Source organism: Oncorhynchus tshawytscha, linkage group LG27 (assembly GCF_018296145.1).
Source record: "Oncorhynchus tshawytscha isolate Ot180627B linkage group LG27, Otsh_v2.0, whole genome shotgun sequence".
In the NCBI taxonomy this organism is placed as follows: Eukaryota; Metazoa; Chordata; class Actinopteri; order Salmoniformes; family Salmonidae; genus Oncorhynchus; species Oncorhynchus tshawytscha.
The window spans coordinates 16,513,422-16,530,073 of NC_056455.1; the positions used below are offsets into that span (position 1 = coordinate 16,513,422).

The 16,652-nt window shown below is 42.5% G+C and overlaps 1 protein-coding gene across 1 annotated transcript in view; it reads left to right on the forward strand.

The window, feature by feature from the left end:
* Positions 1 to 1,522: 1,522 nt before the first annotated feature.
* The window catches only part of LOC112234951 (transmembrane protein 104), a 90,337-nt gene continuing 75,207 nt past the window's right edge, over positions 1,523 to 16,652 (forward strand). The window contains exons 1-4 of the mRNA XM_024403278.2: positions 1,523 to 1,698; positions 2,263 to 2,335; positions 14,948 to 15,069; positions 15,767 to 15,848. Coding sequence (XP_024259046.1) covers positions 2,291 to 2,335; positions 14,948 to 15,069; positions 15,767 to 15,848 — 249 coding nt within the window. The 5' untranslated portion in view covers positions 1,523 to 1,698; positions 2,263 to 2,290. The remainder of the gene's footprint in view (positions 1,699 to 2,262; positions 2,336 to 14,947; positions 15,070 to 15,766; positions 15,849 to 16,652) is intronic.

Genomic DNA, 16,652 nt, shown 5'->3' on the forward strand with positions numbered 1-16,652 from the left:
CCTCCTCTTCCTTCAATCCTGTCTCTCCTGAAAACATTGTAGCCAGGTACAGTCAAAGCAGCATATGGAGAGTTTTTATGGATCCATGTCTCTGAGAGGTAGAGGAAGTCAAGGTTGGAGTCTGAGTAGATGTTGAATTTTATCACTTTTTGGAATGACACTACGAATGTTCAAGTGCCCCCCTAGTAGTCCCTTGGGCTTAGCTCGTGGGTCGCAGATGACTCGAGAGTAATTGACACATTGAAAAAAGTGACATTTTCTGTGTTTTCTGACGGCTGGGTTTAGGCCGTTTTGATTAGGGGCAGTTCGGTTCGGTAGCGCAATTAACAATCCATCCCGCTTGCTCTGGATGCGGGGAACTAATTAAACAGCTTGCGTACCAGAAACAGAGTCAGGGATCGCATATAACGAATTGGGTATGTTTGAAGAGTCAAAATCTATCCTGGAGCCGGGCGAGTCGAGAGAAACCATGGGACCATAGCACTCACCCACTTCCACAGTGGCGACGATCAGTGGACGAGGCCATCCACTGCTTTCCACTCCATTATGGTATGCTGTGTACTGTCCGCTCCCGTGGAACGGTGAACCAATGTGTTTGGTGTTGATATTCTCCTGCAGTAGATTTATTGTGTCATCCCAGCAAGGAGGCACTGAGATTATCAGTAGAGCAGCTACATAACTGACAATCATGGCAAAGTACTGGAGATAAAACACATTAATTGCGCTTTAAATGCTCTACTAACAAAAAAGCTGTTAGAATTGTAAGTATATGTGTGTCCCTTAAGGTCCTTGTGTAATTGTAATGTGATATTGTATCCCCTAGCTCGATTGTCCATTGTTTGTAATCTATGTATGCTTGTGTTCCCTCGTACTTTATGTATTGATTTGTTGTTAATAAATAATAATAAAATAAAAGAAAGCGGCCCGAGTTCGAATTCAGAGTTAGATGACCGTTTCCCAGTCGGAGCTAGTTTTTTCCCCAGGTTGCTAGTTCTTTGAACGCACGGAAGTCAGAGATTTACGAGTTCCCAGTTGTTTTGAAGGCGGCAGTAGCATATCTCTCCATTTAATACAGACATTTGACGTCAAATACAGTCATCGAATATTAAAAATATGTTTACAATAATCACATGTGTCCACCAATGCAAAGAAAATAGGCCGCTAGACAGCCCACCGTGTCGCTTTATGGACACCGACTCAATCGTTAGGGCGGTATCTTGTCAGTATATCCAGAATCTTTGATTTGACTCACGGTGACGTTCCGAATTTTGTTGTCTCGTGACCTACTAAATACTAGATAAAGTCATAAACCCCTAAAATTGTTATTTTAAAAATATAATTTTAACCATAACCTTAAATTAAGACCACAAGCACATGTTTGTTGTCACACATTTGAACGAAAAATTCATTACGCCAATTCTGTTGCAAAACATTTATTTAAAGGAAGCAAACGGAACGAAACGGGGGAGGGACCTACCTTGATTTGTCCAATAGAAACTCTCGTTTGGCTAATGATTACACCCCTGTTGTGCACACAGCCATTGAATGTGCATGAGACAGAAGAATGGACAAAACAAGTTTATTGGCGGAGGATGTTTCTTTTCTGCACGAGTTATTTATTATTGCCATTCGCTGTCTTGTTGGCTTGAAATGTAGCTTTCTGGTTTAGTTACCCTGAAAAAGATCCACTGAACGCAGGTGCGTATTGTTTACATCTTACTTTGACTTTTTAAAATACTGTTGCAAGTGCTTGAAAACAATGTCTAGAGGTGATAAACGTAGCTAGATAACCAGTTCAACGCTCATACTAAATTTAGCTACAGTACACATTATGGTACTAGCTACAGTAACGTTAACGTTAGACTGGAGAATGTGTCTAGACAGTGCTAGCTACTTACTGCTGTAGCTCAGTTAGGGCAGGTTGTTTAGCTAGCTATCGTTAGCCAACTAACGTTAGCTAGCGTAGTTAACGTTACCTAGTGAGTGCAATACATTTATACCACATAGCAGCAAATATAATGGCCTTAGCCAACTAGTCAAGACAATGCATCACTAGTGTGATGGCATGGAATAGTTATCAGTGCTAGCTAGCTATCTGCTCTCTCACAAGTTGTTCTGCATTTTTCCTGACGGCTGTCAGGAAGCTACAGTCAACTAGATTTGTATAAAAGCGGTATCTATGAAAGTGAAACATTATATGATTGGTAGGACACAGTTTTGTGAATAATTTGATTTAGGATTTGCCATTACTGTATCTCCCAGGTTGTGATCTCCAGTATTGTTGCCCATCATGGCAGGAGGCATCACAGAGACCGGGGAGCTCTACTCCCCGTATGTGAGTATCACTATTAGACCCTGCAGTGTTATGCTCATTCTCCTGTTTCATGTCAGGTATTGGTGTGCATTATTTTTTATTTTACAGTATTTTTGTAAAATGTCATTCCATATACGACTTTATACATAAGAACAACAACTTCCAGACACACTAAAATGACTACATCTCATCTGCCCAGACCCGCATGCTCACACCTCCATCCCTAGTGCCTGTATTATTGTTTGCCATAGTGCTTGTATTATTGTTTGCCACTTGGCCTGAAATTGTATCAATTTGTTTGCTTTTCTCTGTCACCCATGCTATTTCAATATTTACATAAATAATTAGATTTAAAAAAAAAAGTGTTAATGATTGGTGTATTGATTTGATTTCCAAGTCTTCAGATAAAGTGTAAAACTAATAATGACTCAATATTCCATGCTTTCTGGGAATGATATAGTCTGGAAGTTGTTGGCGGAGCTAGAAAGTTGACTGTTATAGGTATTACAATGTAAATGTACTTTTAATCCTTCTGTCTGCATATTTCAAGACATGACATAGGGGGGTGTAGTGAGAGACTCAATGGGCTGGACAATACTCTTCTCATCACTCAAGACATGACTCTGCCATTGTGCTGTAGGATTTGTGAATTTAGTCTCTCGTGTATATAATATATTCTATATATTAGTTTCTACTGGATTAAGTGTAAATGTTAGTTAACTGTAATGTCGTTAGATATGCTCCAACTTTCCCTCCATCTTGTTCCAACATAAGTTATTTTTTAGGTCTTTGTTCCAATCATTTTTTTTCCGAAGAGATTGTCATTTGGATATGGTCTCTGCCAGGTTTTTATATCTTTTCATAGAGGTTGACAAATGAATAATAGATAGCAAATGCTGAAAAATGATCTTAGCTAAATTAGTTCAAGTTACCTGCATGAGTCCAAAGTCTACACAATATGTAACAAAATCATTTAAAATAGTGATGTGCACCTACTCTCGTATATATTACATTTTTATCTCTAAAAATGTTCATGAATTCTGCTGCTTGAACAATCGGACTTTCAGATCATGCCTTTGTCCTCCTCTGCTTTGACCCTTTTAAAAGCATCCCTTGATCAAAGAGCTGGAAATTCAACACCTCCATGCTATCAAATGAAGCATTCCATACATTGGTCACTACATGGATAGACAACTACACATAATTATAATCACAGCCGCATATATTCTCCCCCAAGCAGACACATTGATGGCCCTGAACGGACTTTATTTGACTCTATGTAAACTGGAAACCACATATCCTGAGGCTGCATTCATTGTAGCTGGGGATTTTAACAAGGCTAATCTGAAAACAAGACTCCCTAAATTCTATCAGCATATTGATTGTGTTACCAGGGCTTGTAAAACCCTGGATCATTGTTATTCTAACTACCACAACGCATATAAGGCCGTCCCCCACCCCCCTTTCGGAAAAGCTGACCACGACTCCATTTAGTTGCTCCCAGCCTATAGACAGAGACTAAAACAGGAAGCTCCCGCGCTCAGGTCTGTTCAACACTGGTTCGACCAGTCTGATTCCACGCTTCAAGATTGCTTCTATCACGTGGATTGGGATATGTTCCACATTGCGTCAAACAACAACATTGACGAATACACTGATTTGGTTAGCGAGTTTATTAGCAAGTGCATAGGCGATGTCGTACCCACCGCAACTATTAAAACTTTCCCAAACCAGAAACCGTGGATTGATGGCAGCATTCGTGTGAAACTGAAAGCGCGAACCACTGCTTTTAACCAGGGCAAGGTGACCGGAAACATGACCGAATACAAACAGTGTAGCTATTCCCTCCGCAAGGCAATCAAACAAGCTAAGCGTCAGTATAGAGACAAAGTGGAGTCGCAATTCAACGGCTCAGACACAAGAGGTATGTGGCAGGGTCTACAGTCAATCACGGATTACAAAAAGAAAACCAGCCCTGTCACGGACCACGATGTCTTGCTCCCAGACAGACTAAACAACTTCTTTGCTCGCTTTGAGGACAATACAGAGGACACGGCCCGCTACCAAAACCTGTGGACTCTCCTTCACTGCAGCCGACGTGAGTAAAACATTTAAACGTGTTAACCCTTGCAAGGCTGCAGGCCCAGACGGCATCCCCAGCCGCGTCCTCAGAGCATGTGCAGACCAGCTGGCTGGTGTGTTTACGGACATATTCAATCAATCCTTATCCCAGTCTGCTGTTCCCACATGCTTCAAGAGGGCCACCATTGTTCCTGTTCCCAAGAAAGCTAAGGTAACTAAGCTAAACGACCACCCCATAGCACTCACTTCCGTCATCATGAAGTTCTTTGAGTCAAGGACCATATCACCCTGGGTCTCGACCCCGCCCTGTGCAACTGGGTACTCAACTTCCTGACGGGCCGTCCCCCAGGTGGTGAGGGTAGGTAACAACATCTCCACCCCCGCTGATCCTCAACACTGGGGCCCCACACGGGTGCGTTCTGAGCCCTCTCCTGTGTACTCCCTGTTCACCCACGACTGCGTGGCCATGCACGCCTCCAACTCAATCATCAAAGTTTGCAGACGACACTACAGTGGTAGGCTTGATTACCAACAAATACGAGACGGCCTACAGGGAGGAGGTGAGGGCCCTCGGAGTGTGGTGTCAGGAAAATAACCTCACACTCAACGTCAACAAAACAAAGGAGATGATCATGGACTTCAGGAAACAGCAGAGGGAGCACCCCCTATCCACATCGACGGGACAGTAGTGGAGAGGGTAGTAAGTCTTAAGTTCCTCGGCGTACACATTAAGGACAAACTGAATTGGTCCACCCACGCAGCAGCGCCTCTTCAACCTCAACCTCAGGAGGCTGAAGAAATTTGGCTTGTCACCAAAAGCACTCAAACTTTTAACTCCAGCCACTTTAATAATGGAAAAAATGATGGAAAAATGTATCACTAGCCACTTTAAACAATGCCACTTAATATAATGTTTACATACCCTACATTACTCATCTCATATGTATATACTGTACTCTATACCATCTACTGCATCTTGCCTATGCTGTTCTGTACCATCGCTCATTCATATATTTTTATGTACATATTCTTCATCCCTTTACACTTGTGTGTATAAGGTAGTTGTAGTGGAATTGTTAGGTTAGATTACTCGTTGGTTATTACTGCATTGTCGGAACTAGAAGCACAAGCATTTCGCTACACTCGCATTAACATCTGCTAACCATGTGTATGTGACAAATAAAATTTGATTTGATTTGAAGACAGACTCTCCTGTTTCTCCGGCCAAATGCGAGATGCTGCCAAAGCCACCCTAAGAGGTCATCTGATTGTATATGATTCCTCAGAGAAAAAAGCAATTGAAGCACACAGGTTAGAGCTTGAGAAGGAACTGGAAGTACATAAACAATCTCCAGACTGCGCCTCCTGGATTCAACTTAAAGCAGCCAAAGCAAAACTAAACTTGGACTATACTCGAGAGATATTGCATACCAATTAAAAAAGAGCAGTCGGAGCATACAATCATGGCCATCCGAATAGAAGATGATGAGGTCACAAATGATCCAAATAAGATACATTTAACTTTTCATAATTTTTTTCACAAAGCTTTTTGGCCACTACAAAATAATTACCATATTGCTCGACGAGACTAAACAGTCTTCTTCCCAAAATAATAAAAGTGTACCAAACTGGATTTATTAGAGACAGGTACTCTTTTTAATTTTAAATTTATTTTACCCCTTTTTCTCCCCAATTTCTTGGTATCCAATTGTTTTTTTAGTAGCTACTATCTTGTCTCACCGCTACAAATCCCGTACGGGCTCGGGAGAGACGAAGGTTGAAAGTCATGCGTCCTCCAATACACAACCCAACCAAGTCGCACTGCTTCTTAACACAGCGCGCATCCAACCCGGAAGCCAGCCGCACCAATGTGTCGGAGGAAACCCCTCCCGGTCGCGGCCGGTTACGACAGAGCCTGGGCGCGAACCCAGGGTCTCTGGTGGCACAGCTGGTGCTGCAGTACAGCGCCCTTAACCTGCGCCACCCGGGAGGCCTTGAGACAGGTACTCTTTTGATAACATTCGCCGTCTTTTTGATATTATAGATCAAGTAAACGCACGAAAGACCCCTGTTCTGCTGGCTTCACTGGATGCTGAGAAAGCATCCAGTGGGCTCCTGAGTGGCGCAGTGGTCTAAGGCACTGCAACTCAGTGCTAGAAGCATCACTACAGACCCTGGTTAGATTCCAGGCTGTATCATCAAATCAAATGTATTTATATAGCCCTTCGTACATCAGCTGATATCTCAAAGTGCTGTACAGAAACCCAGCCTAAAACCCCAAACAGCAAGCAATGCAGGTGTAGAAGCACGGTGGCTACCCCCTGAAACAGCAAGCAATGCAACCCAGACAGGAAGATCACATCAGTGACTCAACCCACTCAAGTGGGAGTCCCATAGGGTGGTGCACAATTGGTCCAGAGTTGTTAGGGTTTGGCCGGGGTAGGCCGTCATTGTAAATTAGAATTTGTTCTTAACTGACTTGCCTAGTTAAAGAAAAGGTCAAGTAAAATAAAACGAAACGTTCGACAGGATGGAGTGAAGCTTTCTGTTCTCAGTCTTAGAAAAGTTGAATATGGGCCCAAACTTTATCAAATGGATGGTGGTGTCTACTAATGGTCTAAACTCTGAGACATTCTCTTTGGGATGGGGCACAAGACAAGGATGCTCGCTGTCTCCTCTCTCTAAGTGGATGATGTCTTACACTACATATCCAACCCTGAGAAATTCCTCCCTTCCATTTGAGACACAATTTCTCAGTACATAAAGTTTTCAGGATATAAGATCAATTTGAATAAATCCATTGTTTGCCCTCAATCTTACCGGCTCTATGGAGACAGTCTGCCCGTTCCAATGGAAGACACAGGCTTTCAATACCTTGGAATCTTTGTAACACCAGATCTGAATTGCCTTTTCAACTACTTCTCCTGGATCGAATCAAGAATGACCTCTGAACCTGGATCTCCCTCCCAATTAGCTTAGTCAGAAGAATCAATGTTATCCATATCAACATCCTCCCTAGATTGAACTATTTATCTCCCCCACCAACTTTAAACATCTGGTATCTGAGCAGCTAACCGATCGCTGCAGCTGTACATAGTCTATCGGTAAATAGCCCACCCAATTGACCTACTTCATCCCCATACTGTTTTTATTCATCTACTTTTCTGCTCTTTTGCACACCAGTATATCTTCTTGCACATGACCATATGATCATTTATCATTCCGGTGTTAATCTGCTAAATTGTAATTATTCGCCTACCTCCTCATGCCTTTTGCACACAATGTATATAGACTCTTTTTTTCTACTGTGTTATTGACTTGTTTTATTGTTTACTCCATGTGTAACTCTGTTGTCTGTTCACACTGCTATGCTTTATATTGGCCAGGTCGCAGTTGTAAATGAGAACTTGTTCTCAACTAGCCTACCTGGTTAAAAAAAGGTGAAATAAATAAATAATTTATTTCAGATGCTTCCATGCTATCTCCCAGTTTCATTTTTCAAAACAACCAACAAACGCATCACTATTATTCAAAGGTTTGAAAGAAAAACACTTTTTTTGTTCATTAAAATGATATAAAATTGATCAGAAATGCAGTGTAGATATTAATGTTGTAAATGACTATTGTAGCTGGAAATGGCTGATTTTTAATGGAATATCTACATAGGCATACTGAGGCCCATTTTTCAGCAACCATCATTCCTGTGTTCCAATGGCACGTTGTTAGCTAATCCAAGTTTATAATTTTAAAAGGCTAGTTGATCATTAGAAAACCCTTTTACAATTATGTTAGCGCAGCTGAAAACTGTTGTCCTGATGTAAAGAAGCAATAAAACTGGTCTTCTTTAGACTAGTTGAGTATCTGGATCATCAGCATTTGTGGGTTTGATTACAGGCTCAAAATGGCTCTAACCAGAATATAAAGAGGAGGGTAAGGCCCTGGTGCACAACTGAGCAAGAGGACTACTACATTTGTGTGCCTAGTTTGAGAAACGGACACATCACAAGTCCTCAACTGGCAGCTTCATTAAATGGTACCAACAAAACACAGTCTTAACGTCAACAGTGAAGAGGCGTCTCCGGGATGCTGGCCTTCTAGGCAGAAAAAAAACAAGGACATTTCTAAGTGACCCAAAACATTTGAACGGTAGTGTATATGGGGCAATAAAAAAAACTTAGAATCAAGTTCTCCACTCTATCAAAACCTGAATCTAAGGGTGGTCCTTCCCTGCCTTTAAATCAAATTGGATTTGTCACGTGCTGTATACAGCAGGTGTAGTAGACCTTACAGTGAAATGCTTACTTACAAGCCCTTAACCAACAATGCACTTTTAAGAAAAATACCCCCCCCAAAAAAATAAAATAAATAAAAGTAACAAATAATCAAAGAGCAGCAGTAAAATAACAATAGTGAGGCTATATACAGGGGGTACTGGTACACAGTCAATGTGCGGGGGCACCGGTTAGTCGAGGTAATTGAGATATGTACATGTAGGTAGAGTTATTAAAGTGACTATGCATAGATAATAACAGAGTAGGAGCAGTGTAAAGGGTGGGGGGCAGTGAAAATAGTCTGGGTAGCCATTTGAGTAGATATGCAGGAGTCTTATGGCTGTTTAGAAGCCTCTTGGACCTGGACTTGGCACTCCGGTACCACTTGCTGTGCGGTAGCAGAGAAAACGGACTGTGACTAGGGTGGCTGGAGTCTTTGACAATTTCCTTCCTCTGACACCGCCTGGTATAGAGGTCCTGGATGGCAGGAAGCTTGCCCCATTGATGTACTGGGCCGTAAGCACTACCCTCTGTAGTGCCTTGCAGTTGGAGGCCGAGCAGTTGCTATACCAGGCAGTGATGCAACTTGTCAGGATGCTCTCAATGGTGCAGCTGTAGAACTTTTGAGGATCTGAGGACCATTCCAAATATTTTTCACTCTCCTGAGGGTAGTGGTTTTGTCGTGCCCTCTTCATGACTGTCTTGGTGTGCTTGGACCATGTTAGTTTGTTGGTGATGTGGATGCAAGGAACTTGAAGCTCTCAACCTGCTCCACTACAGCCCCTTTGAGAATGTTGGTGTGCTCGGTCCTCCTTTTCCTGTAGTCCACAATCATCTCCTTTGTCTTGATCACGTTGAGGTAGAGGTTGTTGTCCGTTACACTGGCAGGTCTCTGACCTCCTCCCTAAAGGCTGTCTCATCGTTGTCGGTGATCAGTCCTACCACTGTTGTGTCATCAGCAAACTTAATGATGGTTTTGGAGTCGTGCCTGGCCGTGCAGTCATGAGTGAACAGGGAGTACAGGAGGGGACTGAGCATGCACCCCTGAGGGGCCCCTTGTGTTGAGGATCAGCATGGCGGATGTGTTGTTACCTAATATTACCACCTGGGGGTGGCCCGTCAGGAAGTCCAGGATCCAGTTGCAGAGGGTGGTGTTTAGTCCCAGGGTCCTTAGCTTAGTGATGAGCTTTGAGGGCACTATGGTGTTGAACGCTGAGCTGTAGTCAATGAATAGCATTCTCACATAAGTGTTCCTTTTGTCCAGGTGTGAAAGGGCAGTGTGGAGTGCAATAGAGATTGCATCATCTGTTGGGGAGGTGTGCAAATTGGAGTGGGTCTAGGGTTTCTGGGATAATGGTGATGATGTGAGCCATGACCTGCCTTTCAAAGCACTTCATGGCTACAGACCTGAGGTGCTATGGGTTGGTAGTCATTTAGGCAGGTTACCTTGGTGTTCTTGGGCACAGGGACTATGGTGGTCTGCTTGAAACATGTTGGTATTACGGTCTCAAACAGGGAGTGATTGAAAATGTCAGTGAAGACACTTGCTAGTTTGTCAGCGCATGCTCAGAGTACACGTCCTGGTAATCCGTATGGCCCTGCGGCCTTGTGAATGTTGACCTGTTTAAAGGTCTTACAACGGCTGTGAAGAGAGTGATCACACAGTCGTCTGGAACAGCAGATGCTCTCAAGCATGTTTCAGTGTTCCTTGCCTCGAAGCGAGCATAGAAGTAATTTATCTCATCTGGTAGGTTCGTGTCACTGGGCAGCTCGGCTGTGCTTCCCTTTTTAGTCTAATAGTTTGCAAGCCCTGCCACATCTGATGAGCGTTGGAGCCGGTGTAGTCCGATTCGATCTTAGTCCTGTATTGACGCTTTGCCTGTTTGATGGTTCGTCGGAGGACATTGTATGATTTCTTATAAGCTTCCAGGTTAGAGTCCCACTCCTTGAAAGCAGAAGCTCTACCCTTAGCTCAGTGCGGATGTTGACTGGCTTCTGATTGGGGTATGTACGTACAGTCACTGTGGGGACGATGTTATCGATGCATTTATTGATGAAGCCAGTGACTGATGTGGTGTACTCCTCAATGTCATCGGAAGAATCCCGGAACATACTCCAGTCTGCTAGTTAAACAGTCCTGTAGTTTAGCATCTACTTCATCTGATCACTTTTTTATAGACTGAGCCACTGGTGCTTCCTGCTTGTAAGCAGGAATCAGGAGGATAGAATTATGGTCAGATTTGCCAAATGAAGGGCAAGGGAGAGCTTTGTTCGAGTATCTGTGTGTGGATTAATGGTGGTCTAGAGTTGTTTTTTTCCCTCTCTGGTTGCACATTTAACATGCTGGTAGAAATGAGGTAAAATGGATTTAAGTTTACCTGCATTAAAGTCCCCGGCCACTAGGAGCGCCACCTCTGGATCAGCGTTTTCCTGTTTGCTTATGGGGGTACACAGCTCATTGAGTGCTGTCTTCGTGCCAGCATCGGTCTGTGGTGGTATGTAGACAGCTACAAAAATATATATATAGTGTGGTCTACAGCTTATCATGAGATACTCTACCTCAGTCAATCAAAACCTAGAGACTTCCTTCGATATCCTGCACCAGCTTTTGTTTACAAATATACATAGACCGCCACCCCTTGTCTTACCAGAGGCTTCTGTTCTATCCTGCCGATACAGTGTATAACCCACCAGCTGTATGTTATTCATATCATCGTTTGTCCACGACTCGGTGAAACACAAGATATTCGTTTTTAAAGTCCTGTTGGTAGGACATATGTGCTTTTAGTTTGTCCAAGTAATTATCCAGCAATTGTATGTTGGCCAATAGCAGGCAGATTAGCCACTCTTTGGCAGATCCTCAAAAGGCACCCCGATCTCCTTCCGCGATACCTCTTCCTTCTCTTTCTCCTTGAAATGACGGGGATGAGGGCCTGTTAGGGTATCTGGAGTAAATCCCTCTCGTCCGACTCATTAAAGAAAAATTATTCATCCAATTCATGGTGAGTAATCACTGTTCTGATGTCCAGAAGCTCTTTTTGATCATACGAGACAGTAGCAGCAACATGATGTACAATTGTACTACTGGTCTGCCCAAATCAGAAACATGTTAACATGGATCACAAACAGACAAGACTCAATGTGGATTCAGATAGAGGCCCAATCCTGTGGTCAATTTCCTCTAAACTCAATTATATACATTAATAACTTCAGTGAAGTGGGGAACATACCCAAAACCTTTGATTTACAACACCCTACTAGCATGGAAGGACTGCAAGAAATACCTTTGCATTTCCTCCCAGATATGCTCTCACTAGCCTATAGGAAACAACCCAGACTCGCCAAAGCCCAGAGTGATGCCAACTTTCATCTTTGGCATACTCTCAGGATCAGGACCTATTCAAACCTGTTTCATCAGAACGCAACTACACTGAAATCCTTTGAAGAGCTCTGCAGGGAATTCGATGTGCACATTTTTTGTTCTTGATATCTTCAAATTCGACACGTCATTTCCTCATTCACTTCCAAGGAGAGGTTTAGAGCTGATCTCAATTAAGACCCTTCTTGCGACAGCACAATCCATAAAAGGCAAAAACTCCAATATCTATATATTCCTATACGAGAGTGTGGGTTCCTCCTTACTCTTAAAATAATCTGGGAAAAGGACTTTTGTCTGATTATCAGTGATGAGTTATGAGCGGAGGTTTGCGACCGGATATGCTGCTCCTCTACTAATATAAAAATTAAAGTATATAATTACACATTTTTGTTCAAATTGTATTACACCCCAGTGAGACTCCATAGAATGAATACAGACATGACTCCTTATTGTAAAATATGTACATCTGAAAGTAGAAATTACAGTGGGGCATATATACAGTCGGGCAAAAAAGTATTTAGTCAGCCACCAATTGTGCAAGTTCTCCCACTTAAAAAGATGAGAGAAGCCTGTAATTTTCATCATAGGTACACTTAAACTATGACAGACAAAATGAGATTTTTTTTTTTTTTTAAATCACATTGTAGGATTTTTAATGAATGTATTTGCAAATTATGGTGGAAAATAAGTATTTGGTCAATAACAAAAGTTTATCTCAATACTTTATATACCCTTTGTTGGCAATGACAGAGGTCAAATGTTTTCTGTAAGTCTTCACAAGGTTTTCACACACTGTTGCTGATATTTTGGCCCATTCCTCCATGCAGATCTCCTCTAGAGCAGTGATGTTTTGGAGCTGTTGCTGGGCAACACGGACTTTCAACTCCCTCCAAAGATTTTCTATGGGATTGAGATCTGGAGACTGGCTAGGCCACTCCAGGACCTTGAAATGCTTCTTACGAAGCCACTCCTTCGTTGCCCGGTCGGTGTGTTTGGGATCATTGTCATGCTGAAAGACCCAGCCACATTTCATCTTCAATGCCCTTGCTGATGGTAGGCTTTGTTACTTTGGTCCCATCTCTCTACAGGTCATTCACTAGGTCCCCCCGTGTGGTTCTGGGAGTTTTGCTCACCGTTCTTGTGATCATTTTGACCCCATGGGGTGAGATCTTGCGTGGAGCCCCAGATCGAGGGAGCTAATCAGTGGTCTTGTATGTCTTCCATTTCCTAATAATTGCTCCCACAGTTGATTTCTTCAAACCAAGCTGCTTACCTATTGCAGATTCAGTCATCCCAGCCTGGTGCAGGTCTACAATTTTGTTTGTGGTGTCCTTTGACAGCTCTTTGGTCTTGGCCATTTTGGAGTGTGACTGTTTGAGGTTGTGGACAGGTGTCTTTTATACTGATAACAAGTTCAAACAGGTGCCATTAATACAGGTAACGAGTGGAGGACAGAGGAGCCTCTTAAAGAAGAAGTTACAGGTCTGTGAGAGCCAGAAATCTTGCTTGTTTGTAGGTGACCAAATACTTATTTTCTGCCATAATTTGCAAATAAATTCATTAAAAATCCTACAATGTGATTTTCTGGATTTTTTTTCTCATTTTGTCTGTCATAGTTGAAGTGTACCTATGATGAAAATTACAGGCCTCTCTCATATTTTTAAGTGGGAGAACTTGCACAATTGGTGGCTGACTAAATACTTTTTTGCCCCACTGTATATGCATGTATTTTGGAGTTGTAGAGAGATCTGGTCATCTATACATACTACTGCATGTACAGTTTGATATGACCCCGTGTCTCTATCTTCTTAATGTTCAGCAGGACTTTGTTCTTCATCCAGACTGAGATAATTTGTTTAAGACTATCACATACTTAGCTATAAAATGTATTCTCCTGCTGGGGGCTTCTAATTCTTCCCCTGCATTTTAAAATGTGGATTGACCAGATTGTTGACTTTCTTCCTCTTGAAAAGCTCACTTACGACCTCCGCAAGAGACATCCCAGGTTTGATAGACTCTGGTCTCCACTACTCAAACTGGACAGAGTGAATGGGGTGATTTAAGGAAATGTGTGAGTGTGTGTGTGTATATACAGGAAGTGTAAGTTGCTCTAAAGCTAATTCTTTAATTGTTGTCTCTGCTAAAGCTGGAAATGTCTACACGATTACTGATAGTGCTGCTGCAATTTGTTTGTTTGATATTTTATTCTTTATATTTTATTCTTTAATTTGTCTGCCACATCTGTGAATATGGAATCTGTTTTGTTTGTTGATTTGAAAAACAATAACTTAATATCATTAAGTTATACAATAGTGATGTAGAGCAGAAATGTTGTGGGGAGCACGTGCGGTGGTTACTCATCTAGTCAGGACACTGAAAAGAGGAAGAAGGAATGCTTAGGCACTGAAAAAGGCTACCACTGATGAACTTTGATGACCCAAACCATAAATTATGTTTAGCAATGCGTTATTGTGAGGCCTGTCTAGGTATGTCACAAGTTTCTGCAGGGACTGATATCAGCATGGTTGTGTCTGCTTCAGCTGTTTTAAGGCTAGTTGTCTTGTGGTTAAAGTGCCCTTTCTAGATGAAATATTAACTAACTGAAGGAATGGATAGGGATAAGGGCTTTTTAGTGATCTGACCTTCTGTTCACTGCAACTTGCAACTTGGCAATGTGAGGTCAACATGTTTTTCTTTACACCGGTACTAAACTGTCTCATGATTTCCAGGGTTCAAACTTCGCTCCCTTGACCAGAGTGGGGTGTTACGTTAAGTGAAGGGAGGATAATGTCCAGTAAACGGGAGCATCCAGACCTACTGGCCTTTTGTGGACCCCCAAGACAACGACACCCTCTAATAGAGCACTCCCTTCGTCTTACTTCTTGTTCTGTGTCTTTGCAGGTGGGCTTGGTGTACATGTTTAATCTGATCGTGGGCACAGGGGCGCTGACGATGCCCAAGGCCTTTGCCCAAGCAGGTTGGGCGGTCAGCCTGGCGCTCATCTCCTTCCTGGCGTTTATGAGGCGAGTTCCTCGTAGGCTCACTGCCTTTCCATTAATTTCCACAACTGTTGCCTTACATCCACTTCCCCAGCTCTCACTTTAGTTTAAGCACACCATAGCACAAGAGGAATTTACTATATTTAATCTTTATCGTCCACACCTAAGGTCCTCCCAGCCACCTAAGTGGAGAGTTATTGCCCTCCCTATCAAATGGGATGCCACTGATGAGGCGTGTCAGTAATCTAGCAGGGAACAACCAGAGCAGGAGGAGTTGCAGATGAGTTGATGCAGCGTGTCAGTCAGCAGGAGGAAGTTGATGATGCAGGATGTGTTTCATTAGGGTAGTATGTGAGGAAAAAGGGGAGACAGTGGAAACACAGTGATGCAGATCAGAGGCCAGTACTTTAGCTTTGTGATGTGGATTTAAACATACACTCTGCCTTTTAACAGTTTCATCTTTTTATATTGCTTTGTTTTTAGATGATTGAGATCTAGAGATCCTATTTTATCACCAAGGATAGTATGCAGTTAGGCAAGGTCACAGACTACAACAAATACAACACAATGATATTCTTTGACAGTTGTTGACAATGGGTCATACAATTCTACATTTGTATAAAATTGTTGTGCTCAGTATATAATATGTGTAGACTCTTCAGGGCTAGTTTTTGTCATCTGAATATATTTTTCTGAACCCACTTTGTTTCATTTTCATCAGTTACATGACCACTACGTTTGTGATCGAGGCCATGGCAGCGGCCAACGCTCAGCTGTGCTGGAAGAGGAGGGAGCAGGAAGAGGTGAGTTAGCACATATAAATAACCAACAGGTAGAAGTAATGGAGGAAGAGTGATAGTTGACACTCATACATACTGTCTTTTCCAGTGATCCCTACTCATCAAGTGAAGGCCGAGATTTGCTAGTTCACTACCCCTTAAACCGCAACACCTTTACGGGAAGAATAACCTCAAGGCGCTCAATAGACCATTAAAGAATAATATGGGGAATGGAGTGCTTGCCACTCCCACAAATGTGTGATTAAACAATCCTTGTAGTGTCCTCTACTGACTCACTGGGGGGGCAGTTTAGTTTTTAATCATTGTTACTTTAGTCATTTTAAATAGTAAGGGAAAGTCTTCTCGTGCAGAGATTGATGGAGCTGGTGGAGTTCATTTTCTTTTTTTACAGAAAAGCAGCAAGTCATTTTGCCTAATGTCCAAGGTTCCCGCTGGAGGGAGTTATGAGCGTAAGGACAATGGGTCTGGCTTTGACAGAGTCCCAAACCCCATGGCCTTGATTCATGGATCACTTAGTCTTCCTCCAACATTTCCTCCCACATAATGGGAGAAGGGAGGCACAGAGTGGGAATGTTTACCCTTGATCATTCTTTATTTCTTTCTGCTCGAATGAAGCACATAAAAAAATATTAAGCCGTTCCTTTAAAGTCATATACTGGCCGACATTTTCTGAGAAAGTCCCATAAAAGTGTATTAGTTTGAATTTGGGGGGGGACTGACTCTGCATCTCTCGGATGTGACGGAGAAATAGGATAGATCTGCTCTTTCGACTCAGCCAAGGCCACATCTGTCACTTTGATGTTAGAT